This window comes from Rhinolophus hipposideros (genome assembly GCF_964194185.1).
Source record: "Rhinolophus hipposideros genome assembly, chromosome: 5".
NCBI classification, from domain to species: Eukaryota; Metazoa; Chordata; class Mammalia; order Chiroptera; family Rhinolophidae; genus Rhinolophus; species Rhinolophus hipposideros.
The window spans coordinates 79086923-79107936 of record NC_138051.1 but is presented as its reverse complement, the minus strand read 5'-3'; the positions used below and the strand labels follow the sequence as shown (position 1 = coordinate 79107936).

Genomic DNA, 21014 nt, shown 5'->3' with positions numbered 1-21014 from the left:
GGGCCCTGGATGTCTAAGTATTTTGTTAGCTGAGCATGTGCTACGGGAGTGGGAGCGTGGGGTGACAGAATGAATGTAAGCTCTTTTGGGAGAGTGATTTGGTTGTTTGTCTGGAATTCACTGATGTGTGCCCAAAGCCTGGTACTTATTAGGTCTCTTGTAAATGCTTTTTGAATAAATGAATGAACAGGAGAGGGACAGAATTAAAAGGGCGCTAAGTTTCGACTCAGGAGACTAGACTCTCTGGTTTATGGCTCGGTGATTTCAGAAAGTCACTTAATTAGTCTGTTCTGTTACCATGAGGTTCAGAGCAACTAGTGTCTGTGAAATAGCTTTCCAAACAAATGAAGCAATATACCATGTCAAGAAAATGCCAAGACCTCCATCAGTGATTGAAGGTGGCTAGGTATATCTTGAGTAGGATATTCCTTTATTCCTCTAGATTCCACCCTATCCCTCGCCGTTTTGAACAGATTACTTGTATTTGCTGTCTATTTCTTTATCTCCACTCATTTCTTATTCACATACAGTGCAGCTTCCATCCCTGCTATTCCATTGAAACTACTCTCGACAAAATGACCTACAAATTGTGGAAACTAAGATGCTTTTTACAAGCAAGTTCTTCCCTTGCTTGATCTCCCAGCAGCATTTGATACAGTTCACCACTCCCTTCTTGCTGAAGCTCTGTCTTCACTAGGCTTTCCTCCTGTTTCTTCAACTGTGCCTTCTCAGGCTTGTTTTAGGCTGTTTTTCCTTTACCTGACCTTGTCTTAGGCCCTTGGTTTTCACTCTTCCTCCTCTTCCTGAGAGAGCTCATTTTTTCCAGTAATTTCAGAAAACTTCTCCATGAGGACAGGCTTTATTTTATCCCCAGTGTATAATAGAGTAGAAAACCTCAATTGATGATTGAAAGAATGAATGGATGACTTGGCTTCTATTGTAAAGTGTTACCTTGTTATTTCCTAAAATACTATCCCTTAAAGAACTGGCGCCTGGGTGTACTGCCAGAGATAGGGTGAAATTAGTGCCTAAAAAACCATTTATATAAGGACTTACAGTTGAGTTACTGAATGACAAGAATGACATATCTCTATAAATTGTTGAAAAGTCACTTAGGACTGTTCTCAGTGCTATGTAGCAGCCTCTTTGATATAGCCAGATGCTTTATAACTGTTCCATATACGGGGCAACTGTGACCAAAATTTGTAAAACGTCTAGTGAAGAACTCCTGCAGAAAATAAATTAGCCTATATAAAGAATATTTTTTTCACCATCACCCATAATTAAATGGTTTACCTTAGACTTGAAGGAGAAAGAAAAATTGGAACTATGTCCTTTTGAGGCATGATGGATATCAATCTGGATACTTTTTAAATCTTTACCTGCTGGCAGGGGTTTTATACTACCTATCATTGAAAGGTTTAATTCCTTTACCCATTGGTTTTTTCATTTCTAAATTTCCAGCTGATTTTTTTTTTTTAAAGATTTTATTGAGGAAGGGGAACAGGACTTTATTAGGGAACAGTGTGTACTTCCAGGCCTTTTTTCCAAGTCAAGTTGTTGTCCTTTCAATCTTAGTTGTGGAGGGTGCCATTCAGCTTCAAGTTGTTGTCCTTTCAGTCTTAGTTGTGGAGGGCGCAGCTCAGCTCCAGGGCCGGTTGCTGTTGCTAGTTGCAGGGGGCGCAGCCCACCATCCCTTGCGGGAGTCGAATCGACAACCTTGTGGTTGAGAGGACGCACTCCAACCAACTGAGCCATCTGGGAGCTCAGCTCAAGGTGCCGTGTTTAATCTTAGTTGCAGGGGGCACTGCCCACCATCCCTTGCGGGACTCGAGGAGTTGAACCAGCAACCTTGTGGTTGAGAGCCCACTGGCCCATGTGGGAATCGAACCGACAGCCTTCGTAGTTAGGAGCATGGAGCTCCAACCACCTGAGCCACCCGGCTGGCCCCCAGTTTATTTTTTTCCTACTGTTTTCCTTAATAAAAAGTTATAATGATGATTAGCTTCTGGCATGAAAAGTTAAAACTTCACAAGATCTATTTATTTCACAGAACATGCAAGGGGGCACTAAACTCCATGGTCAGCTGGGTCATGGAGACAAAGCCTCCTACCGACAGCCAAAGCATGTGGAGAAGCTGCAAGGCAAAGCCATCCATCAGGTGTCATGTGGTGATGATTTCACTGTCTGTGTGACAGGTAAGCTGTCAGCAGAGAGCATCCAAATGTATTTAATGTGGGGTATTATACTTAATATTGTGCAGTTTTACTTGGGATTTTACAATAAAAAACAGTATTCAAAGAACCAGAGACAATGATCAGATATACACATTAATAACAACAGTTTGCTAGAGTATTAGGGGGTGATGAGCAAGGAGAAGGCAGGTAGATAACAGAGAAGAGGTGGGATCAGGAAAAATATGTTGTATATATCCCAGGTGTGGGGAAAAATAACCTCACCACCTAGTCAGGTACGGATAACACTAAATCAGGAATCAAGAGCTAAAATTTAGTTTTGGTCTTAACTACTCATTTTCTGATTCCTTAGTACTTCTGTTTTTCTCTATAATGTAGACATGGCCCCAGTAAAAGTGTAAGCCTTTCTAACATGTTAACACTGTGTTTCCCCGAAAATAAGACCTAACCAGAAAATAAGCCATAGCATGATAGCATGATTTTTCAGGATGCTTGTAATATAAAATAAGCCCTAATGCATTTTTGGAGCAAAAATTAATATAAGACCCGGTCTTATTTTCAGGGAAATATGGTAAGGCTTATTTTAAATTACGAGCATCCTGAAAAATCATGCTAGGGCTTATTTTCCGGTTAGCTTTTATTTTCGGGGAAACACAGGTACTACCACTTTTTTAAAAACTTATTAACAGTACGCACAAACCCCTAAATGCAAACAGCTCTAGACTTGCACAGTCTATCCTTCAGAGATCCCTGGTGTATAATCATCTCGTATGAGATCTTTGGCTGGGGTAGTCCTCATTCCAGTCCTGCCTAGCTTTCTAATTGGACAAAACAAGTCATTCCTTTGATGGGTTCTGCTATCCTTTTGCAGATGAGGGTCAGCTTTATACCTTTGGATCTGATTATTATGGCTGCATGGGGGTGGACAAGGTTGCTGGCCCTGAAGTACTAGAACCCATGCAGCTGAACTTCTTCCTGACCAGTCCCGTGGAGCAGGTCTCCTGTGGAGATAATCACGTGGTGGTTTTGACACGAAACAAAGAAGTCTATTCTTGGGGCTGTGGCGAATATGGTAGGTGCAGCCTTGTCTCGGTCTGCCTATTCCCAGGCACACAACCTGCCTTCAAGTTCGTGTGCATCTAAACACGCCATGCAGCCTCTACTTGCGAAGTGTTAATTCAGTACAAGAGAATCTTATAGAATGTTTTCATTGGGAAGAAGATCCTCATTTTAATGATGTCCTTTCTTATGTGTATCCCAGGAAGACTGGGTTTGGATTCAGAAGAGGATTATTATACACCACAAAAGGTAAAATCAGAAGCAACTTCTTCCTAAAGACTATCTAGGTCACATAGACTCCAGTAATAAGTCTTCTTTCCCTGACTCCTCATATCAAGGTGTTTGTTTCAGAAATATTTCCTATGTGGGACATTGACAATCCAGGATTCCTGTTTCAGCACTATGTGGTCTTATTGTCTGACTAAATCATAAAAAGTTGAGAAAGGATACAGCCACTGTGAACAGTGGCGTCACATCTTACTTGGGGATGAGAGCTAAAATCAGCTTGTACAGTGAAGAAGTCCCATTGAGCTAAAACACCCTGGAAAATTCTTTGGAAAGATACTGAAAAGCAATATATTACCTCTTAACTCAACACAGCCATTTTCCCCTCCTGTTTCCACAGGTGAACACCATATGAAATAGTTTGTATTTAGGGGTCATGTATGAAACATAATAGCTAATTACTCTCATCACTGTGAGAGCTGGCACTGCAGGAGCTGGCACAGGAGCTGAAACCAGCTGAGGGAAGAGCACAGTCACATCTCTCACGCCCACCATAGGGTACAGGCTTGCCCACTTGAAGGTTGACTGTAATTGACTATACCATTCTCTGTTAACAATGTTTATTTACATTTAAAAAATTAACTTAAATATTTATGGGACCAGTCTCAGTGGGATTCTTGGCTATTCCTGTTCTTCTGAAAAGGCTGTAGTAGAAACTTTGGGGTTTGAGTTTTCAGGTATGTGTCACGTTACCCCATCATTCTCTAGCCCTTTCTAGTTAGCTGCAGGGGGGTGTGAGCATTGGGAAGTCCTGGCTGGTACCTCAGTACTCTGTCACCTCCCTTATAATAAGACAGGACTGGGACCCCACAGGTCTACGGAGTTTCTTTTGTAATTGTTCTGGGGCCTTCTAGCTGAGGACAAAATCAGCGAGGAAGTGAAGCTTCTCCTTTCCCAGTGTTATCCGAGGAGTTCTGAGTAGGACCTATTGTAAAAGAAACTTGGACCTGACTTACCTATTTCGCTGACATGGAATGGCCTTCTTTTACTTTATTATAAAACTTGAGCTTCCTCTTGAAAACAGTGGCCTCTAAGCTACTGTGCGAATCTGAAGCAAATAAAGCAACCTTTACTTCCCTGTAGACATTCTACTAAATGTAGGATGTCACTTTTGAAAGGATCTGAAGGTTTTTTTCCTAATAGAGGTTATGTGTGGGGGATTTTTGTTTTCTTACAGGTGGATGTTCCCAAGGCCTTGATTATTGTTGCAGTTCAGTGTGGTTGTGATGGGACATTTCTGCTGACCCAGTCAGGCAAAGTGCTGGCCTGTGGACTCAATGAGTTCAACAAACTCGGTCTGAATCAGTGCATGTCTGGCATCATCAACCATGAAGTGAGTACCTCCTTTGGTGTCCTAACCGCATTGTCAGAACTTTGGGAATGCGATTACTGGTTAGTGACTGTGCAATTTGACTTAAGAATAAAGTGAGGATCTCACAGACATTATGTTCAGCAAAAGAAGCCAGCCACAAGAGTACATACTATATAATTCCAATTATATGAAGTTTAAGAACAAGCTTTTAACTTACGATGTCAGAAGTTAAAATAGTGGGTTACTTCTGAGAGGAGAGGCATGGGTATTAACAGAAGTGGTGGTTAGACGGATTCTAGGATGATAGGAATGGGGTGTGGGAAGTAGTTTTATATGCATACAGAAAAATGTATCAGAAAAAGCTATACAATATTTTACAGTATGTTATACTTCAATAAATAAATTGACTACAAAGGATCAAGTAATGGAATTCAGGCTGTATCTTATCACTGAACTAGGTACAAGAAAATCAACATGAAAAGAAACACCTTTCCGTGCATCACCTCCCTGGAGAATTTTTCATGTTTATTACTCCTAAATCACTGATCCTGTACATGTTTGTTAAATGTAATTACCATTCACCTCCTACAAGGATGTCATGAAATTCACCACCAATGTTGTGTTAGTATGACGAGTTTTTATCATTTTTTTAAAGAATCAAATTAAGAGACAAATTCCCTAACTCAATGGAAAAGATAATTAATTTTTAAAGCACTCTCTGAAGTAGTGATTTTCAAATGGTAGAGTACAAATTCGGGGCAAGTTTGGGAAGGGTGTCTGTGTGGTTTGAAAGGCATTTTCAAAATTACCATTATAGTAGTCCTCCCTTATCCAGTTTTGCTTCCCAAAGTTTTGGTTACCCAGTCAACCTCGGTCCAAAATTATTAAATGGAAAATTCCAGAAATAAACAGTTCATAACTTTTAAATTGCGTTCTGTTCTGAGTAGCATGATGAAATCTCAAGTTTTTCCACAATTTGTTTGAAAGGCCTTTGGTCACCATGATAACATGCTGGGCCTGTTACCCCTCCACTTTTTATCTCACGAGTCCCTACTTTTGTTTTACCTTGTCTTAGGCATACCACGAAGTTACCTACACAACCTCCTTTACCTTGGCCAAGCAGTTGTCCTTTTATAAGATCCGTACAATTGCCCCAGGCAAGACTCACACAGCTGCTATTGATGGTGAGTTGGCTTACGTATCCACAGGCCTTAGTGGTTCAGGCTCCTTTTCCTATCAAGTATTAACTTTTCTTAACAGTATATATATTATCCTCATTTCCCCCTAGTACCCAGTGTGATCTCATTAACAAATTGCATTCGAGTAAGTGTTTTTTGGATAATCATTATAAATGCATAATCAATACATGCCTTAATGAGAATGCCACACCTGTAATTCCATGCAACTATTGTCTCTAATTAGCACATCTGTAAGTTTTCTAAGTTACATAGTATCCATTTATTCTAAGTTACATAGTATCCATTTATATTTAAATACAACAGTAGAAAATACAATATTGAGTCACTTTCTGGCTCTAATTGGTCGTAGTCTTAGATACCATAGCTGCCCTAGAGCCAGGATCATGTGGCTAGCTTCGTGTTTGTCTATATGTATGCGCTCTCACAACCAGAAATTACACCATGGAACTCTGCATTGGCTGTGTTTTCTCTCTGTTCCATGACCCATTTGTGCCTGGTTATTTGTTTTTGCTTTTCTCTCAGAGCGAGGCCGGCTGCTGACCTTTGGCTGCAATAAGTGTGGACAGCTAGGCGTTGGGAATTATAAAAAGCGTCTAGGAATCAACCTGTTGGGGGGACCCCTCGGGGGAAAGCAAGTGATCAGGGTCTCCTGCGGTGATGAGTTTACTATTGCTGCCACTGATGGTGAGTCCATACACATCCTTTCAGGCTTTCTGGATGGATGGCTATGTTTTCATTTTTGGTTGGGAAAGAGGTGGACCTATTACTTGTGTAGCTGGATCATATGTTTACCTTTTTCTTTGTATTACATTGGTGGCTCGTTGTGCATATGGAGCTTCATTAACTTTTCATGTATCCAACATGGTGATTGTTTTTAAAAAGTCAGATTTCTAGATAATAGTCCACATCTAGGTTAATATTCTATGTCCTTACTTTTTTTATTTTAACTTTTTTTTGTAAAATGTTTTAAGAATTACTACTTGTGTGTGCGCACGTGTATATATTCACATATACACAAACACACACACACACACACACACACACACACACATACCTTGTTTAGCACTACGTGGGTTTCAGTAAATGTTGGCGAGGTGGCTGGAAAGGAGACCAACATGACTTAACCTTGCTCCTTGCCTGGGGTCAGCTGCACTGCAGTAATGTGCTTAGAGACGGCTAAGGCTTGAAGGGTTGTGTATACTCGGTGTCTCTCAGCTTTCTGAACCGGTCTAACCAAATTTTCTTCTCTTTCCTCTCATAGCTATTTCTTCTCCACAGCATCTTTTTGCTCCCATCACGGCTTCTCTTCTTTACTGCCTCTTCTGCTAGTCTTCATTTCCTTCCCTCTTTCTTCTTTCTTTCTTTCTCTTTAGCGCTCTCTTTCCTGTATCACCTTCTGAACTTTTTTGATTTTTTTTGTAGCTACTTCTTTCTTGTGACTGGTGAACAACAAATCGTATTTCAGCTTATCTTTTGACTCATTTCAGCTTTTTTTAGTGTTGCTTGTGCTCTGAGATGTCTTTGTTTTCTTTTGGTCTGTGCCTATTGTATACACACGAGGGATCTAGGGATAGTGCCAGATAAGTGAGCTGTCACCATATTTAATTAAGTGAACCAGCTTTCAGAGTGGCACAGTAACTTTCCCTATTTGTCCCAAAACAAGGGATTTTAGGAAGCAAACTGTTTACATCAGACTAGACAAATGGAAATGCTACCTAGAAAGACAGAGTCATGATTTCACTGAGGACCAAATTTAGTGCAGCAAATTCAGTAGCACTTTCTGACAGGGCCTCAAAGAGGTCATGTTTCTGCAGTTGATCTGTGCACTTCATGAGTTATGCTTCAGACTGAGGGATTATAAAGTTGGATTCTGTGCCTGGGCATAGAACCTTTTTTTTTTTTAACTTTTATTTATTTTAAGTATATTTTTCCAAGACCCATCAGCTCCACGTCAAGTAGTTGTTTCAGTCTTGTTGTGGAGGGCACAGCTCACAGTGGCCCATGCGGGGATCGAACCGGCAACCTTGGTGTTATGAGCACCGCGCTCTAACCAACTGAGCTAACCGGCCGCCCCAAGCATAGTACGTCTTGATAAACGTTCCTGTACTCCTCTGAACTGTACTTGGTCATCTCCTTCACTCATCAAACAGTGCCTGCTGTGCTCCAGGTCCTCTTTTAGGTTCTGGGAATATAGAAGTGAGTCTCAGAAAGCCCCTCCCCTCAGGGAGCTCATAGGGTAGGGTAGGGGAGACACACATAAACAGACTAGTACACACAGGTAGATCAGGTGCCATGATGGCAGTATCCAACTCCTCTAAGCCCTGGAATGCCCAGAGCTCAATCCTTCTATCTCTCCACCGTCTCCCTTCATTCCCCACCTTAAATCCTCCCATACACTGATAGCTTTATTACCACCCTTCACCTCCACACTCACATACTCCACAGCCCCACGACTCAGATGTCTAAAGATAGGGTGGCTTTATAGCCCAGTTTTCCCAGGTCAGTCCTGATTCATGCGTACTATCATCAATACCGTGTTTCCCCAAAAATAAGGCCTAGTGGGACAATCAGCTCTAATGTGTCTTTTGGAACAAAAATTAATATAAGACCCGGTCTTATATTACTATACTATAATCAATATCATATAATACTGGGTCTTATATTAATTTTTGCTCCAAAAGACGCATTAGAGCTGATTGTCCAGCTAGGTGTCTTATTTGCAGGGAAACATGGTAGCACCCCATTTTCATTTGAAAAATGTCCTGATTTGGATAAGAAGTTATAGACATCTCAAATAAAGTTATTGTATTCAAAATCAAACTTCTAATTTTCTACACAAACCTGTTCCAATCGGCAGCCTTCCCTTCTTAGTCGTGGTAGCTCCATCCTACACCCCACATCCCATCCACCAGCAAACCTATTGATTGTCTTCAGAATGTATCCAACTACTTCTCAGCATCTTCAGTACTATAACTGGTCTCCTTGCTTCCACCCGTGGTCCCTTGCAGTTGATTCTCCTCATGGTCACCTGAGGGGTTTTTAAAAATGCATACTGCTCAAAACCTAATGGTTTCCTATCTCATTCAGTAATACCCAGTAATTACAATGGCCTGCAGAGCTCTACATGACCAGGACCCCAGCCACTTCCTGACCTCTTCTCTGACCTTCTTCACTGTCCCCTCTCTTACTTTGCCCAGCTCCAGGGCCTTCTTGTTCCTTTTTTGTGATGCTCATGTTACCTACACAGGACCTGTGCACTTGCCATTTCTTCTGCCTGGAAAGCTGTGCCCCTACATATCCACGTGGCTCTCTCTCTCACTTCAGTCAGGTTTCTCTCTGCCAAGTGTCAACAAGTGTTTCTCTGACTTCCCTATCTAAAATAATAATACCCCACTATTATTTTTTATTTGCACTTACTTTTCTATACCATTTATCTTCCTTTCTAGCACTTATTACTGCCTGTAATACTATTTTTTATTTATCAATCTTCCCACATTAGAATGTCAGTTCCAAAAAGGCAGTGACTGTTTTGTTCACTGCTCTGTCCCCAGCACCTCGAGCAATGCCTGCATGAAATAGATGCCCCAGAAATATTTGAATGACCAAAAAAGTTGTTGAATGAGCGAATGAATAAATGAATGGGTGGCAGTATGTAGGAGCTGTGGTCACTTTTACCTGGGTGGCCTAACAGCTTTCGCTTGTTTTGTACAGAGTAGGAAATCTTTCTAGCTCTAGGGCATAAAGATGGAGAACCCAAAGAGTTGGGAAGCAGTGTTCTGTTAAACTGTCTGCTGTTTAATTTTTCTCTAGATAATCACATATTTGCCTGGGGCAATGGTGGTAATGGTCGCCTGGCAATGACTCCCACAGAGAGACCTCATGGCTCTGATATCTGTACCTCATGGCCTCGGCCTATTTTTGGATCTCTGCATTACGTTCCAGACCTATCTTGCCGTGGCTGGCACACCATTCTCATTGTTGGTAAGGGTTTCATATCTGTCGGTTGGGGTGGCTTTGACAGAGGATAGACCCACACCTAAGGTACTGAATGGCCATATTCTTGGAAACAGAAGTGTCCTGAAGAAAAGAAGCTATTTCTGTAAGTCTTACAATGTCAGTGATGCCAGCCTAGTGGGAGGAACAGAATATTGTCACTTCCTGAGCTTTGTCATTTTCTACCTCTTGACCATTTTTTAAAATAACTTAGGACTCTTCCCCCATGCCAGAAATTTATAACTTCTGGTCCTCTACTAATTTTACTGTCTGTGTTCATGCTGTTGTGAGAAACATTTAGTATACCTTTAACAAGAAACTAAATCATAACTGCTTTCTGCATAAAGATTACTTTGTTATGAACTAAATTATAAAGGCCTGCGTGGGATTTACAGGTCCATTCTTTTGGATGAGTGGTTCACAACCTTGGCTTCACATTAGAGTCCCCCGAGGAGCTTTTAGCAATACCACTGTCCTGACCAATTCAATCAGAATCTCTGGAGGAGGACCTAGGCACTGTTACTTTCTAAAGCTTCCTAGGTGATTCCAAAGAACAGTTAAGGTAGAGAATTGCTATTTTACATAGGGAATATTGTGAGAGTAGCTAAGGGTCCTTAGCTTATGACACTAATACCTAAAACAGTAAGTAATTTATCTGTAGTGAGGGATAGCGGTTATCTCCTAGATTAACTCCCTATCCTAGTCTCCTCACTTTGCCTGCCTATAGCTGTATGTAATGCTTACCTACTGAATATGTTTCCGCAGAGAAAGTATTGAATTCTAAGACCATCCGTTCCAACAGCAGTGGCTTATCCATTGGAACTGGTAAGTAGCAATGTCGCAGATACCAGTAGTTTTGTGAGGTATGGGTCTTTGGGTTAGATTCTGTGCAGTCTCCAAAAAAAAAAAAAAAAAAAAAAAAAGGAAAAGGAAAGAAATATGAAATATCTTTGGGAAATGAGGAATACAGTGATCATCAGAGGGAGGATCATATTTTGGTGGATTTCACAATAAGTTACGACTTTTACATTGTGGTCAGAGGGAGAGAACATTTTTGCCACCAAGCATATGGAAGTAATTAAGTGGCTTGCAATGGGACTTATGTATTGTTCTTTTCCTTACTGTGTTAGGGACTATGGATTCTGTCTACCCTGTACTTCCATGGTATTCCCAGGGTATTTCAGTCTATAGAAATAGTTCTTCAAAATAGGCCCTCAGAATTAAAAGTTGGTTAAACTTTCAAGTGGTTAAGAAAATCAGCCCAAGGCTCTCTGATAATTTTCCTTTGGCTGCTTTCTTCATGGTGCTCTGTTACTTGGGACCATGCCAGGAAACTGAATCTATGTTCCTTTTTGGTTTTCCATTTGCTAGAGTACCTACCTGTCGTCTGATGTCTCAGAACCTGGATTCTGATGTTTTTGTGGAATCAGAACAGATAAAAACCCAGAATAAAAGCAAATTAATCCTCCAAAAAGAAATAGTTGAAAATCTGATGTAGACTTGTTGAACTTTAGTTTACATGTACCCACACATCGTACCTCTTACTGGTTTCCTTTCATAATCCATTGCTCTGCATCTGTTTGTGCGTATTAATATCTGTCACAAAGGATAAAGTATCTTTTTACTAGGTATAGTTGTTCTATTAGAGCTTTGTTTTGTTGGAACAGTATTTAAAGGAAAAAATAAGATTGAAGCTTACATCCATTGGCTACAAAATGAAAACTCTATAGGGGCAAGGATTCTTGTCTTTTATTCATTGATTTTATCCACATTACCTAGAAGAATACCTGGCAAATAGTAGATGCTCAGTAATTATTTGTTAGTTGAATATGTTATAACCATCCAATGGAATATTATACAAGTGTGAAAATGGACATCTACAAATATTTCCATAATCTGAAATGTAAAAGTGAAGTTGCAATAGACTACATGCCTCTTTATAAAGTTCAGAACCCAGCAAAATAAACAGTATATTGCTAAAGGTACATAAAGAGGTGATAAAGCTTTTTTTAAAAAAAAAAAAAGAAAGAAATGGTAAATACAAAATTAAACAGTGGTTAGTTACATCTGGGTAGGAGGCCAGAGAAGGAAGGAATTCATAGGACAGAGCGATATAGGTAATATTCTAGTTCAGTACTGTCCCGTAGATCTTTCTGCAACAATGGAAATGTTCTGTATCTGTGCTGTCCAATATGATAGCCACTAGCCACATGTGGCTGTTGAGTTCTTGAAAAGTGGCTACTGTGGCTAAAGAACTGAATTTTTAAATTTTTTTAAAATAGCCATATATGACTAGCAACTACCATACTGGAAAGTACAATTCTAGTTCTTCAAGTAGTAGATTCATGTATGTTTATTTTGTTAGGCATCAAAACTTGCACGTTAAAAACAGTCTTATATTTATCTCAAATATAACATAATTTTTAAAAGCCATTTAAAACCAAAAGCAAGCTTCGGAGCTTACTTTGGCACTATAGTTGTGCTGCTTCTGTAGGGTGACATTGCACCATCCATCCTTAAGCCAGTACAGCTGGTGATCATAAACAGTCCTTTACGTTTAACTTTAGAAAGAATATACCATACAATTTTTGTTTGTTTGTTTGTTTTTTAGCTTTGGCAAATTTACTTTTTATTTTTCTTTGGCCCATATTAAAATTCAGTTTCATTGTTTGACAACACATCAGCTAGTCTTCATTAAGGTAACTTGGAATATACTGCATGATATGAAACAACCAGGCATATTTTAAAAATTCTTACAAACAGTCATCAAAGAATTTAATGAATTTAATGGTTGAAGACTTCTCCATTTAAATGTTTCCCCAGAAAGGGAGTTAGTGGTGTGTTTGTCTGGCAACTTGAAGTGGTGTTCGGCTCGAACGTGAAAGAGCCTTGTATATAAAATGAACCTTTGTGGAGGAGTCTGTATGTGTCTGAAAGGACGGGTGCTAGGTTTGGTGAGCTGTGGTTGTGGTGATTGTTCACTTATGCTTTAGAACACTGATCATTTTCTATGAACACAGGGATAAGCAAGTTTGGAAAGTAAAAGCAAATTACCATGAAAATGCTGACCTACAATACCTTGTGGAAAAACTAAAATTTAGCCCCCGATATCTGACTTACACTGTTGCTGATCCACTTCATGCAACAATAGGAACCTGTCCAGGGGTCAGTGGGGCTGTAAGATGGTGACTCCTGGCTGCATAGCAAAGCTCTGTGTTTTTGTGTTGTGTATCTGTCAGTGATCCAGAGCTCCAGCCCGGGTGGCGGTGGCGTCGGGGCAGAGGAGGAGGACAGTCGTCAGGGATCTGAAACTCCCGACCCAAGTGGAGGCTTCAGAGGAACTATGGAGGCAGACCGCGGAATGGAAGGTTTGGTCAGCCCCACGGAGGCACTGGGCATCAGCAGTGGGGCCAGCAGCTCCTGTCCTGGCTGGCTTCGGAAGGTAATTCCTTTGGTAGAGGTTCCTTAGATAAAGTATCCGGCCCTGGGCAGGGACGAGAAAGCAGTTGTCAGAACCCTAGTGTCTTATGTCCTAGTCACAAGTTTGGCAGCAGGCATCTAACTTCTGATTTCTACCTGGAACAGAATCACCAAATCTAACCCTTGTTTCTTCCTGACAAGAGGAGATACAGAATGTTCTCATACCTCTATTACTTAAATGAATGTAAATTAATACAACCTTCCTTGACAGTTTTTGTAAAGCATGTGTGCAAAGATTAAGCTTACAGATTTTTGCAGTGGTTTGTAGAAGTGGCATGTTGGGACATTTGGATGCCTTACAATAGAGAAATGGATTATGAGAGTTGAAATGCAGAGAGTAAAAAGACTGGAGTATATTGAGTTACATAGAAAGTTGGTTATAGCATATGGCTATGCAGAAAAGGATGTACTATCTGTGCAGTATGATCCCATTCTTCTAGAAAACATGGAATGCATAGAAGACTTAACTGTGGAGACTACTGATCATTGTAACTGGTTATGAGTGATGGAATTGGTAGTGATTTTTATCTACCTTTGCCCGTCTGTATTTTCTCATTTCCTACAGTGGACATTTATAGTTTGTGAAATTTTAAATCTTTTTGTCAAAAAAAGAATATAGATTTATAGCTCCCTATGTAATAACTTGATAACTAAACTTGATAGCTATCTAGGAGTATGACTGGAGGAAGCAGCAAGGCCAGCTGTCTAAAACGTCACCCTCAGCTTTCAGAGCCTGGCAGCTGGCCTTGCTAACATCAACGTAAAGCGCCCCAACTCACTGAATAGCCTATAATAATAAGTGTGTTGGGGAAACATGCCAGACACTCCAAACTCTGTTCTTGAATTTGAATTTATATCACTGTAACTATACCGAGGAAGGGATGGCAGGCTGTGGACAGGTAGGGTGAGCTATGTTGTCAATACAACTGTCCTGCTCCACTAGAGGGTGCTGATGTCACGACAGAGTGAAAGCTGTAGGAAGAACGGGATTTGGGAGAAATTAAATGGCTCAAACAGAACTGATGAGATTCTTTCTCTTGAACACAGGAGCTGGAAAATGCAGAATTCATCCCCATGCCTGATAGCCCATCTCCCCTAAGTGCAGTTTTTTCAGAATCTGAGAAAGATACCCTGCCCTATGAAGAGCTACAAGGACTCAAAGTGGCCTCTGAAGCGCCTTCGGAACACAAGCCCCCAGTAAGAGCCTGGGTAACTGAGCTTTTTGCCTTTGAATCAGAACTAGGTAAACAGTGGCTACAAACTGCCCAGTTCTCTTGGCCTCACTGTCTCCTCTAGCTTCACTGGTCTCCTAGCTGCCCTGTATCAGTTCATTATACTGTCTATTCAGTAGTGCTTAACGCCCTTACTAGAGAGAGGATCAACTGACTTGTCCTGGAAAAGTGTTTACCGTTTCACATTTCTGACAGGCTGGCACCTTTCTACCCTACGGGACTGTCTTTTCTTTTATATCTGCCTCAGAAATTCCAAAATTCAAATCCAGCTTTTCATGACACTGCTAGGGTGGGTTGGGGGCTCTAAGTATAAGTAAGAAATGATGCTTGTAGTCTATCTAGTAAGGGAACAACAGTGTATATCTAACCTTGATAGAAATCAAACTGGTAAATACTTCAATAAAACTATAAACCAGGGGTCATCAAACTTTGTTCTATAAAGGGCCACTTGGTAATTATTTCAGCCTTTGTGGACCATACAGTCTCTTTTGCAGATACACACTTTGACATTGTACCACAAAAGAAGCCATAGATAATACATAATGAATGAACATGCTTGCGTCCCAATAAAACTTTATTTACAAAAACAAGTAGTAGGCCTGATTTGACCTATAGCCTGTCTTATGCTGACCCTTGCTATAAACAAAGTATAATAGAAAAAGAGAGAAAAATTCAGACTAGGAAAATTGAAAAGCTTCCCAGACGAGGTAATAAAACCTTTGAAACGTCAAGGTGGACGTTTTAATTTCTCTTTCAGTTAGCCTTCTTGAATTGTTTTGGCAATCCTTTTTGTTGAACACTTCTCAAATCTCTTCCAAAGTGTGATCCATTGCATTTCATGAATATTGACCCTTTGGGTCAGTGTCCTCACTGTGATCAGAAAGACATGTTCCAAACTAAATCATGCTTTCCCCCACTTCAGCATTTTAAATGGGAAGATATCAGTATACTTTAAACTTTTTCACAAAGTCTTCCAAAATAGATGATTGTTCTTTTACCTTAGCGTCACAGACTGAGGCACTGAGAGTTTTCTTGTCCTGTTATGTTAGAGTCTGGTGCCTTTGTAATCCTGGTAGTTTCCTGTTTCTCTTGCGTTTACTTCAGGTGTATATATGTTTTATCTTATTCTGGAATCGGGGGAGAACCTCCTGTGACCTCTCTCTTTACTCTTTAGCCACCTCGGCTGAATCCTGCAGGAACATGTGCTGGGAAGGGAACCCCACTGACTCCTACCTGTGCATGCAGCACTCTGCAGGTGGAGGTTGAGAGATTGCAGGGTCTGGTGTTAAAGTGTCTGGCTGAACAACAGAAGCTACAGCAAGAAAACCTCCAGATTTTTACCCAACTACAGAAGCTGAACAAGAAATTAGAAGGAGAGCAGCAGGTGAGAGCATTAAAAGAATAATTCAATTTCTAATTCTGTTTTGAAGAATCACAGAAACAGAACACCAAGGACTGAAATAGACTTGCTCCTTTTCAAGTACTTACCTTTTAATGTTGTAACTTTTGTAATTAATCCCAGAAGCCCTGGGCCTTGTTTAGGCACCTGGATTGAATTATTTTTATCACCTAACTTCCAGTGTTTTTTGTCATTCTTTGTTTTTTCTTTCCTTCTTATTATGAAAAACTTTAAACATTACAGTTCACCCATATATCCACCATCTAGATTCAACAATTGTTAATATGTTGCCATATTTGTTTCAAGTGTGTGTGTGTTTAGAATACCGGTGTGTATTTAAAATGTGTGTGTTTATTTTTATTTTGCCAAGTCATTTTCAAGTAAATTATGAAAGTCATGATATAGCCCCTCCTAAATACTTTATTACACATACACAAAAATAAAGACATTCATTCTCCTGGATAACCACAATACTATTATCACACTTAACAAAATTAACACTAATCTCTAGTCTCATACAGTACCCAGTTGATACTCAAATTTTCCCAGTTTTCCCACAAAAATGTCCTTTATAACTGTTTTTATCATATCAGAATCCATCAAGAAGCCCACATTACATTGTTATGGCTCTTATTTCTCTTAATCGAGGACAAGTCCCTCCACTACCATCACTTTTTTTTCCCCCCTTTTAAAAAATTTTTGTGGCATTGACTTGAAGAAATGGGGTCAGTTGTTTAACAGAATGTCCTGCATTCTGGATTTGTCCTGTTTTCTTGGGACATTGCTTAACTTGTTCTTTTGTCACCCTGTCATTTCTATAAACTGGAAGTTTATAAACTTACAGTCTATTAGATTGAAGTTAAACATTTTTGGTAAAAACACTTCACAGGTGATGCTGCATGCATTGTTTTAAAGAGCCATAGGATTGCTCTATACAGCATGAACTAGGATAGGGAAATACTGTTCAACCCTTGGCTTTCCCATATACCAGTTTTATGTGTTTGGACAAATTACTGTGTTTCTATCAGCCCTGGTTTCTCACCTAAAAGAAGAAAATACTACCACTTTGTATGGTTGTTTTGAGGATTAAATGAAATAATGTCTATGAAAATACTTTGGAAGATAATCTACACACTTGACATAAACATGGGGGATTGGCAGCTGTAGCCAGCAGAAGGATTGTCTTGCCCGGGGCTGTCTCAATTTTAAAATTGAGAGTTCTGAATCTCAGAAAATCCTGCAGTCCTGGGCAGACCGGGACAGTTTGTCATCCTACTGCAGGAAATGTAAAGGTGTAGGCCTCACCTCAGATAGTATTACGAGCTTCTCACAAACCTGTGGCTATAAATCCTTGGAGGCTGACATTGAAAATCTAGTCCTGAGCTTCAGTGAGTAGGCAGCAGCATTGTTAATGTGGAACTGTGTTTTATCTGGACAGGTGGGGATGCATTCCAAAGGAACTCAAACAGCAAAGGAAGAGATGGAATTGGATCCAAAGCCTGACTTAGATTCAGAGTCCTGGTGCCTCCTGGGAACAGATTCCTGTCGACCCAGCCTCTAGTCTCCTGAGCCTGTATAGTCCCCAGGAAACTGGGATCCAAAGAACTTCACAGCACACTTACTGAATGCAGAGAGCGCTTTCCTGGCTTTGTTCACTTGCAGACAAGGAGCGCGAGGCGGAGGCCCTGAAGCCCTTTCCGTGTACACTTGGAGAGTGGCACTGCCTGTTAGGATCTAGGAGTGGTTTTGTTTTGGAGAATGGAAGGGCCCCACGGCCCTGGCTTTGTCCTCGGTGACTGCCATAGCAGCAGCAGCAGCAGCTCTGTACCTCACCTGGTGGCCCCACCTTTGAAGAGGAGACACAATGCTCACCTTAATTTTGCTGGTAGCAGCTTATATCCCATTTATCATTTTCACCATTAATTGGAAGCTGCCTTGGGAGTTCAAAACCAGGCATTGCACCTCTGGGTGGAGGAGGGAAAAGTGTAAAACTGGAGTGGGCTGCACCCAGATGTGGCCCGTCCAGGGTCACCTGGAGAGTGGTGAAGTGTACTGAGCCCTCTCTGGAGCCCTGAGTCCAGGAAAATACATCTGGTGGAGTCAGGCGAGGGCTTATTTTCAGAAAGTTCAGTTACTTCGTGCAGCTAAATGCATTAGGAGGAAAAGTGGGCTTAGATTGCTTTTCCTCTGAGGATTAATTTGTTCAGTGAGGAGTAGAGAAGGAAGGGCAGATCCCTCCTCATCACACAGCTGGAGTTTCAGGCTGTGGAGAGGCAGGGTAGGCTCTCCTAGCTTTGGAAGATCCCGACTGCCAAGAGATGAGGTGTCTCGTAGAGGTTCGAATCAGTGGGGCGGTGGGAATGGTCTTAAGAGAAAACCGTGAGGGAGAAGAAGTCCTGTAGCTGCCTCTCCGTGGTGTCGGTGAGGGGCCGTAGGGTGACCAAGTCTTCTGCCCATGAGAAGGCTTCTTGTGCCTCTGCCGTCATGGCGCTTAGGGTTCTAATCCAGACATCAGCAGCCCCACCACCCCCTTTTTGTATGTCTAGGCAGTATTTTTTTCCCTTTTTGGTGTTTTATGGAGCCGTATCAGGGAATCTGGATCATCTTTCCTATTTGAGTGGCCCAAAGCCAGCGCCAAAACCTGGGAGTCCCCAAAGCCTAACAGAACAGGTAGAACCTGCCAAGTGAAAAGAATTTGGCCGAGAGCTCCTTCTGATCCTGCAGTCATCTTGTCCTTGTAGACAGGAGCGAGCTCGCTTTCCCAAAGAAAGTGGCCTGGAAGCGTCTGATGATTTTACTAAAGGATGCGAGCTTTGTGTTTCCACCTAGACTCATGAGAGGTTCCTGTAGTATTTTGGGTCACAGGAGCTACCTTGATGAGCCTCACATCCTACCTCCCTAGAAACAGCTACAATAATTTTTGTTTGATTTTCCCTAAACCAAAAAAAAAAAAAAAAAAAAAAAGAATGGTGTCTGTTTAATATTCTGGAAGGACCTGTGCAATGGAAATTTTGCTGTTTCCCTGAAACTGGTGATGTAAAGGCTGATGCTCTGGGAAAACCCCATGTCTGGGACAGGCAACTGTGTTCTATGGGATCTTCTTTGGTTTGATGTTCCCATTGTTTTCTCAGTTCTGGGAAGGACAATAGTGCTAATGTCATCACTGAAGCCTTTTTCTTAAAATACGGGAAGGGGCCAACCCTGGACTAAGCTCCAAGTTCTAGGGACTTGGGAGTTTGCTATAAACCCCAACAATGGATTTTGGTTCATCATGTAAATGCAACTTTGATTTTTTATTTTTTTTTTTAAGGACTGACTGGCCTTTCATGCTCCTGTGTCCTCATGCTCACCATCTCAGCAGGCCTGAGAGGCAGGGTCAGTTTGGGTGTTAATCATGAGTGTTGCTTCTGCCATGGAACTGAGGAACATGGGACGTTAGGGAGACTGTGGGATGGAAGTAAGCATTGAAGGGAGGGTGAGAGCCCTGCTCTAGTCGCAGGGGAGTTGTCCTCTAGCAGAGGCTTGCTGTGGTCGTTTTCTCTAGTGTGTTCCCTCGGGAAGCCTAGCTTTGCTATTAATCTAGCTAAGAATCTAAGTTCTGTGCCTTAGAGATAATTTGCACTTTCCTAAATTGTGCCTGGGACAGCCATATGCGTTTTTCCCCACCAAACAGCTATGCAAACAGAAACCAGTTCAAAGATGGCAGCCATGCATTAGATAAAAAGTGAAAGGTGACGCAGCCTTTGAATGATTTTCTGTAGCTAATTCTCTTAAATTTTGTCCTTTTTTTTTCTATGCAGTGCTAGGTATATTTCCAGTAGTGTTGCTTTTGAGTTATAGTATAACCTGAGTTACTCCTCTGCTCTGACATTGTTGCTGAAGAACTAACTTATTGTTAGTCGGATGTTTGAAAGGTTGAGGGTGGAGTGGTTTGGCATTTCTGTTTTAAATAAACATTTAAATTCTCAATCAGTGCTATGCCTCAATAAGTCTGCACATGGACCTTAGTCACAGGGGATAAAACACTCAGATTCTAGGCCTTCATGAGTCTTTGATTCAGTGAGCCTTTATATAAACAAATAAGTGGTCTGTAACAGAATGCAAGGGACATTTGTACAGAAATAATCTTTGTGTCTTTCCAATTTCTTTTTCTTGCTAACAGGATCATTGCTGCTGCTGCAGCTTTTTTCCCTCAAAACTTCTAAAATATAGTGCTTAAAATGAGAGGGAGACAAAAATTAAGAGGAAGAATCACTTCTTGTACTTAGCTCCCCACTCACAGTGGTCTTTTTCAAGTGAGAATACCGGTTTATGTTTATAAAACTTTTCCCTCAGAAGTTGAACTGTATTTGGTCCCCCTGGCATACAGAGCACAGCGACGTCACAACTTCTCCTGGCTGAGCATTTCACTCAAGTTTAAAGCAAAAGCAGCCTTAAACTCACCTTTCATTTGGTTTGCCATATATTTGGAAACATTCATGATCAAGAGAACAAATCTGGAGCAAAGATGAATTGTAAATAAATTCTTCCACTTGAGTATTCCTGAGCCTCCAAAGAAGGATTATTCATGATAGTGTCAGAGCAGAGTGGGTTGTAATCAGGGCTACAAAACATGTTCCTTCCTGTTACAAAGCCAAAAATCAGTTATTGCTTCAGTGATTAACTATGGAAATAAACATACTGATCACTAAACTTCACAGAATCGTAACTTCAGGGAGAAAAACAATATCACTCTCTGCTACCTCCTGTGTAGTTGTGAAGAGTGATAAATCGATGACAAAAAGAAAATGTTGGCCAAAACGTACTGTGCTGCATGAAATACACCCGCTGTTAAGAAGCCCTGTGTCAGCTGCACTTCTA

General features: G+C 40.9%; 1 protein-coding gene across 4 annotated transcripts in view; it reads left to right on the top strand.

Annotated features, from left to right (window-relative positions):
- NEK9 (NIMA related kinase 9) overlaps positions 1-20125 on the top strand; it is a 34038-nt gene extending 13913 nt beyond the window's left edge. For 2 of the 4 annotated variants that reach the window (XM_081048561.1, XM_081048563.1), the window contains 12 exons: positions 2054-2198; positions 3067-3267; positions 3457-3503; positions 4717-4872; positions 5927-6035; positions 6573-6734; positions 9861-10031; positions 10809-10868; positions 13283-13485; positions 14571-14720; positions 15930-16139; positions 17593-20125. In XM_081048561.1, coding sequence (XP_080904687.1) covers positions 2054-2198; positions 3067-3267; positions 3457-3503; positions 4717-4872; positions 5927-6035; positions 6573-6734; positions 9861-10031; positions 10809-10868; positions 13283-13485; positions 14571-14720; positions 15930-16139; positions 17593-17715 — 1737 coding nt within the window. In that variant the 3' untranslated portion in view covers positions 17716-20125. Of the gene's footprint in view, positions 1-2053; positions 2199-3066; positions 3268-3456; positions 3504-4716; positions 4873-5926; positions 6036-6572; positions 6735-9860; positions 10032-10808; positions 10869-13282; positions 13486-14570; positions 14733-15929; positions 16140-17592 lie in introns of all 4 variants that reach the window. The other 2 variants (XM_081048560.1, XM_081048562.1) reach the window with 1 other exon arrangement.
- The last annotated feature ends 889 nt before the right edge of the window (positions 20126-21014 follow it).